This window comes from Gavialis gangeticus, unplaced genomic scaffold (assembly GCF_001723915.1).
Source record: "Gavialis gangeticus isolate Ggan-Ray unplaced genomic scaffold, GavGan_comp1, whole genome shotgun sequence".
NCBI classification, from domain to species: Eukaryota; Metazoa; Chordata; order Crocodylia; family Gavialidae; genus Gavialis; species Gavialis gangeticus.
Window position 1 is genome coordinate 34039099 of NW_017729032.1, and position 7334 is coordinate 34046432.

Genomic DNA, 7334 nt, shown 5'->3' on the forward strand with positions numbered 1-7334 from the left:
CTGCACACCCTGCTGGGAGCAGCCCGGGCTCTGTTGCTGGCAGCAGCTACCCAGAGCCAGTGCTGGCTGTGGTGTGCCAAGCAAAACGGCCTCACATGCCATGCTTGGCACACGTGCCGGGGGTTGCCGACCCCTGGTTTAATGTATCAAAGTATATAGATCCAGATCCTCACACATTAGATGACCTTCACTGATTTCTACTAGCTGAGGAACTGGCCACAGGTAGCCAAGATAAATTTTAAAATTGTTACAGAAACATTAAAAAACAGTATGTTAGTCATAAAAGTAAAGACACCAGGTTTATTAGAAAATTATTCCCTCAGTAGTAATACAAAGAGGTGAATCTGCAAATTTACTAAAGCAAACAATAGATATGCCATTTTTGGTGGACATGCTTACTTCATTCTGGAAAAAAAATATTGAAAAGGCAGGTGGTTGCTAGACCATAGTAAGTTGGTTCTGATCCCATATCAATGCTTTCGTCAGTCCCTAGCAAGGCATTTCTTGATCTATGAGAGTCAAAATAGATAGCTGAACTGTACAAGAAAATAATTCAGCAAGAAGAGTGCTAGAAACATGTTATTTCAATCTTGTTTGGAGAAACTCCTCTACTTTGGGCAAAAACGCACAGGGTGAAATAAACCTTTGCAGGGGCTGGCACAAGGCCTGTGAAACATATAAGCTCTGCATTTAAGGTTAAAATGGGTTTGTAGCTGTATTACAGGGCTGAAATCACCTTGCAGAAAGCACTGGTGTCCAGTGCATAAAATGATCTTCATTTGAGAAAGCATCTATACAAAAAACAGAAACAAAAACTCTACAAAGTTTCCATGTTTTAGAGCATATTGTGCAAAACATCCTGATGAAGTATATCCCTGTCATTACAATGATTAAAACGCTGACTTTGTACGAAATAAGTTAAGAACTTATTTGCTTCCAGAGGTCATAAAAAATACAAAACTGAATTACATTTGGCTGAATTTCAATAGTTATACACACAGGACCTTAAGTGCACAAAACAAATTCTGTATATTCCCATATAGCTTAGCTCAATTTATTGGGGAAGTGTGCTATGTCAAAAGAGATGGGCATGTTCCTAGTCTCAGCTAAACAGTAACCCTGACTTTCATAATTTTTACAAGCAAAATATTCAATTCAGTATTTTACTTGAATTATGCAATATCCTTTAAAAAGTAATTTGCAGTGTGAACAGTCCTTGATGACTCTTGCTCTCATTTTCCCTTTAGATTTACCCAGGTATAGAGACCATATATTCATTCCTTAGTTCTAGTGATGTCATATGGTTTCCACCACTGTGCAAACTGCAACACTTTCTTCCTCTGATCATCAAAGTTCTGTCGAATTCCTTTTCTCCAAAGCCTTGGTTCCAAATCCAACATGCCACCAATGATTTCCTTTGGAAGTACAACAAAGAGAAAATAATATTTGAATGATTTTATTATTTCAACTAAGGGTCTTTTACCATCAAAATCTAGAAATATACATTCTTTGTAATTAGTGTTTTCTTTGCACATCTTAGTTGGGGAATGAAAAACCTTTAGTATTTAAAATTTATATTCTAAGGAGTAAAACTAGAAATGCAAGAACACGTCCCAGCTTGTCAGGTGGGTGACTCAGTCAAACACCCCTTAAAGCCAATATTTAAATGCATTATACAAGTATTATACAGCATATAAATGCATTATTAGCTCTATAACTTAGGCAGGAAACAAGCATACATCCAACAATCTCCAAAATTATATTATTCCCCAAGTCACCTTATCTGTGTTCTCAATATTGATTCTTCCGGAAATTATTGCTATGGATTAATGAAAATAAAGGCAGCTCTCAGTGCAATTCACACTTTAGGTGGTAAATTTTCAGTACAATATGCAGGGATGTAGTAACATTTCTCCTAGTAATATCTGCAGCTGTGTGAAGGAGAAATAGTGTTTATGGGAAAACTTAAATTATTTTTATTTCTTGAATGGGATTTAGTCTCAAGAGGTTTTAATGTAATTTTTCTCTATCAGGATGAAACTTTCAAAGAAACTCTGATCTAAAAAATACAAAGACTATGGCACTATCCCTGTTCACAAGAAAACTAAAGAAATGTGATGATAAAAAGATTGCATTTGTGGTGAATATGCTAATGGATGACTGGTTGGGTGGTTGCTAAGCCTTTTAGCTATGTTCATAGAAGTGTGCATTGAACACTCCAAAAACTGGTAACATATCATCAAGATGCTTACACCTGGACAAGTCCACATTGGCTTCCTCAAATGTGTTCTAATGTCATAAATGTTTAGGCTAGGGAGAGACATTGAAAAAGTCTGGGCCTGAATTGAGTCAATCTTTGCAGGTTAGTCTAACCTGACTAGGCTGAATCAGTCTATAACTGCCTAGACATCCCCTCTGGACTGAAAGAAATGCAGCCATATGCCTGCAGTGGCTCAAGCTAGAAGCCAGGGGATGCTAGAGCAGCCCTCCCTCTCTTTCACTGCTGAGCTGAGGGAGAGGTGGCCAGGCCCTGGCAGGACACTCTTGATAACAGAGCACTTATCAGCTCTGTTACCAGCATTTAGCACCCTATCAGAAAACAAAGCCTTGCTCATTAGTTCAAGCTCTTCTTAAAAAGATTTTTCCAAAGAAAGGAATGCAGGGACATTACCCGCTGACCTGCTGATTAGCTCCAAAAAGCCCTAAGTGGACACTGTCCTATCTGCCTTACACAGACACATCTCAGCATTAGGTAGCATAACACATGCCGGCTACAATCCATGCTGTGGGAGAGAGGAGGAAGGGATCCCTGCTTAAGCAGCGAGTGGTGTTGGGGAGTTGAGAGGGGGGCAGGGGGAAGCCAACAGACCCTGCCGTGCCTGCAAGTCTCTGCTGGAGCTCCAGCCAGGTGGCAGAGGGGAGGAGCCAGCCCTGCTGTGGAGCAGAGAACCCAGCCCAGCCCAGAGAGCATGCTGGGATGCTGGGGGAATCTGATTTAACTTAGAACAGCAAGGGGTCTGGGACAGACATTGCATAAACCGGTTTGACCCAAATCAGTTCAGTCTGATACTATATTCAACCAGGTATATCATAAACCGATTTCAGCCATTTTCAGACTTGTTTATATGCACTGATCATCTGTTCTGTTACAGGTTTAAACCAGTTTCTGATCACTTAAACAAGTTTACGTGTAATATCTGTCCCTAGCCTTGATGTTTTGGGAGGTCAGAGACCTATAGTCCCTGCTGCATGCAAACAGTGAACACATTGTTAACATTTTGACCAGTATGATTTTGCCCCAAAATAGATCCTAGCTAAAAATGACCTAACAAACTTGATTCAGACCTCATTTACCCAAAGGACTTGAAGAAAGGCACAGTAACGAAAGGGTGCAAAGGATAAGAAGTCAGGTATCCAGGTTGTAGTCATATTAGTCTAGAGCAGCAGTTGCCAACCTTAGGTCGCAACCCAAATGAGGGTGACAGGGGCAGTGCCAGTGGTGCCACATACAAGACAAACCGCACCCCGTGCTGGGAGCTCCCCCACCCCTGGGCCACTGCCGCACTCTCTCAGCAGCAGGTTGCATCACAAAATGAGTGAGAACCACTGGTTTAGAGGAAACAGTAATCTGGGCTCATGGTAGAGGTGATATCTTTTATTAGACCAACAAAATTTATGCAAGAAAAATTTCTTTAATTGCAAGCTTTCAGACACAAGCACCCTTCATCAGGCACTGGAGAAAAGATTGAAAACATTCTCCTGGGTTGAAATGAAAGTTCATATTTCATAGGATTTCACAGAGGAGTCAACAGATGGAAAATTCCTCTGGGCAGGCAGGTCTTAGCTGTTAAAGAGTCTCTCACCTCTACCATGAGCCCAGATTGCTGTTTCCTTCAGACCAATATGGCTATAACCTGGATACCTGACATACGGAAGATATCAAATTTTAGCCAATTTTTTTTTTAATGAAATCCTCATATTTTCCCAAGGAGGAAGCAACTGTGACCACCTGAACCCTGAGATACTGCTCCTGCTTTTGTTCCAGCTAATTTGCATCATCACAGAGCCTCAGAGAAGAGACTCTTTAACAGCTAAGAGCTGCCTGCCCAGAGGAACTTTCCAGCTATTGACTCCTAGGTGAAATCCTATGAAATAAGAACTTTCATTTCAACCCAGAAGTACTTTTACAATCTTTTCTCTGATGCCTGATGAAGGGTGTTTGTGCCTGAAAGCTTACAACTAAGAATTTTTTTTGCAAAAATGTTGTTTGTCTAATAGAAGATACTACCGATACCATGAGCCCAGAAAGATAATAAATGTAAGGCTAAAAGGCCTCATCATTTGGGTGATGACGCCAAAGCCTCATCTTTAAGGAAGCTTGATATTCAAAAACCTCAAAGGCTTATGACCTCAGGGAGGAGAGAGCGTGAAATTAATAGAAAGTCATTGCCAACCTCCTACCAGTCTCCTCCTGCACCCAACGGAACTCTTAGCAAGATGAGATGTGCCACACTGCAATCTGAATAATGGCAACTCCAATTCCTGAGTTACAAGAGTCCAGAAGTTGGTTCTCTAGTCATCTGTTTTTATCCTTTTTTCTATTTTTTGTCCTGCCTGAAAGTGCAATTATTTGCATGCTTCCAGGCCTCAACAACTGCAAAAGTCCACACAAGAAAGGTGCCATAAAAAGATAACTAGGTTTAAAATGAGCTCTAAACGTAGTTTCAACAATATTTAAAGTACACTTTATACTTCTGAGTTTTCAGACCCCCAAGAAATGTTAATTTATGTATGTAAATGTTTAATATATTGAATGGATCACCAGTGATAAAATTATTCTGTTAGAATCTATATTATAAGTATTTAGAGGAACACGGGGAAGAAAGGATTAGCTACCATAACAGAACTGATCTCTAACGAGGAAACTTTGAAACAGTCTCTAAAGTTGTACTTTCAGAAACGACAATAATTTAATAACAATGTTGTTTTCATCTCAAAATATCCAGATCAAAGTTAGTTTTCACAGACCCAGGTGAAATTATTTGTGAGTTATAATCAAGTGTGCATCTACCTCCTTAAACACCTTCTTCCTACCCAAGAAGACTAATTTTTGTTGTGTTGATTTAATGGTTTAATTCATTTGTTTCCAATTCAATATTGAGACATTGCTTTGATTTGATCTGATCCTGATAGATGCACAGATGCTTGATAAATGCTTTACTCTTAGTTGTACTGATTATAATTACCCACAGTTTAGTTTTGTTGGTATGATCTCATATTTTTTTTTGAATAGCTTTAATAACATTTATAAAATTAATGCCAAGGCCCCTTTGTTTCAATAAAGAACTGTAGGTTCAGATGAGCTAAGAACCAGGCTGAATTATCAATCAGGTAGGATAAAAGCTTAATCAATTCCCCTTACTAAGAATTTGGTTCTGAGATGGCCTTAAAATACAAGTCCACTATACAGAAATCCAATTGCCATCTCATACATTTTAATTAAGTAGTTCAAATAACTCAATTTTGATCATTACAAATTTAACTGTTTCTATAATATCCATATACGAATTTAAAAGATTTGCACTTTGTTATGTACACTTCAATACCTTTCCAAAATAATGAGGGAACTTGTGTCGATCTTCAATGACATGAGCAAAGCCTCCTTGAAGACCAAAGTCCACAGAAAAATAGGGTAAACCCTTAGGAACCTAAACAAGTAAAAAAAAAGTGTTTTAGATTGTTTTCTACAATTCAGTTACAGGAAATTTCAATTTACTTTCTTCATAATGTATTAAAAATGAAATTCAGTTTCAAGTTGGTGGTTACCATTAAGGAAGGCAAGGTTCTTTGGATAGATGTGATATCTTTCATTAGACCAACTGAGTAGTTGGAAAACAGTTCTTTGCAACTTTCAGGCACAATCACCATTCTTCAGGCATAGGGAGTCTTTGCTGTTCTGAGACTCCAAGGAACTGCAAAGACTTCCTATGCCTGACAAAGAATGATTGCTCCCAAAAGCTTGCAAAGAACGTTTTTTTACAACTCAGCTGGTCTAATAAAAGATATCACATCGACCCAAAGAACCTTGTCTGCCTATGTCCTTAGACCAACATGGCCACAACCAACAACACTGGTCACAATTAACATAGCAGTTTAGTTAAGTGAACATAAATGTACACTTATGTAATTGGAGGGTCCAGGGCCCTACATTTCACTGCATCTTTCCTCCATACTCCACTGCAATCTACACTTATAATTATATAATGCAGTAGAAAAATTAAAACATAAAGGTCAGAGGGGAAGGGAACAAGGCACAGAAAATGGGAAAAGAGATTTCTGAAAACTAAATGGAAATTTTAAGTGGTGGAGGGATTCAGAAAGTTTTTTCTCCCATGAGTGGTGTTTTATAAGCTGCTTTAAAAAAGTGATTAAAATAAATCAGAAATCAGATGGCAAACACTGCTTAGTTAATTTTGGAACATGCACCATTTACAGGAGAACATTTAGGATCAAGTTTAAAACTGTTAAGTGGGGAAAGGACTCAGCAGAGAAAAAAAAGGCAGCTGCTCTGTCTTACTTGGTTGAAGATTTCTAGCCAAGAAGAGTACTGTTCCAAAAGTTTGCCTTTTCTAGGTTTCCTATAGTTCTTTAGCAAAGGACATGTTTTGATAATTACTAAATCAAGGCCCATAACTTATTTAAATATGGCTACAATACTAAAGGTTTAAAAACCCTTCATCAGGCTAAGGAAGCCTTTGCAGTTGGTGTGTGCTCTTCCTGGATGTAAAGAATCATAAAGCCAGAGGCTGGGCTGGTATGCATGGAAGACAGGCAGTCAGTGAATCCAGCAATCTAACTTACACTTAGATCCCCAGATAGGGAGGTCTAAGTGCAAAATGTACAAGAGTTCTAAGAAGGTTAGATTGGTCAAAAAATGGCTGACCCAATCTAGTTTAACTGTACCTTACAGGTGCCCCAAGTTAGATGAGGTACAGACAAACTGATCTAACTGAACTTCTGTACACATTCTAGGGCAGCTCCAGGGCTGGGAAAGCCCAGCTGCTGGCCCCATCCCCAGGGCTATGCTCTTCCTATGCCCTACTTCCTCACCCTCCCAACCCAACACAGCCTTCCCAACCTCTCCCCCTACCCCCAGACAGATATCCCACCTCCCCCACAGACCAGCCAGGCCACCTCAGATCCTGCCAAACCCCCAATCTTGCCAACTGCTCCCAGTGCTGATTTTACCAAGGCTCACCGGTGTTAGGAGCAGATCAAAGTCAGTCTGGATGGGGGGAGGGGCGGGCGGGATGGGAGGGTTGTTGGGCTAGGGG

General features: G+C 39.7%; 1 protein-coding gene across 1 annotated transcript in view; it reads right to left on the reverse strand.

The window, feature by feature from the left end:
- Positions 1 to 280: 280 nt before the first annotated feature.
- CWF19L2 (CWF19-like 2, cell cycle control (S. pombe)) overlaps positions 281 to 7334 on the reverse strand; it is a 264167-nt gene continuing 257113 nt past the window's right edge. The window contains exons 17-18 of the mRNA XM_019525038.1: positions 5607 to 5708; positions 281 to 1415 (exon numbers count right to left, since the gene is read on the reverse strand). Coding sequence (XP_019380583.1) covers positions 1275 to 1415; positions 5607 to 5708 — 243 coding nt within the window. The 3' untranslated portion in view covers positions 281 to 1274. The remainder of the gene's footprint in view (positions 1416 to 5606; positions 5709 to 7334) is intronic.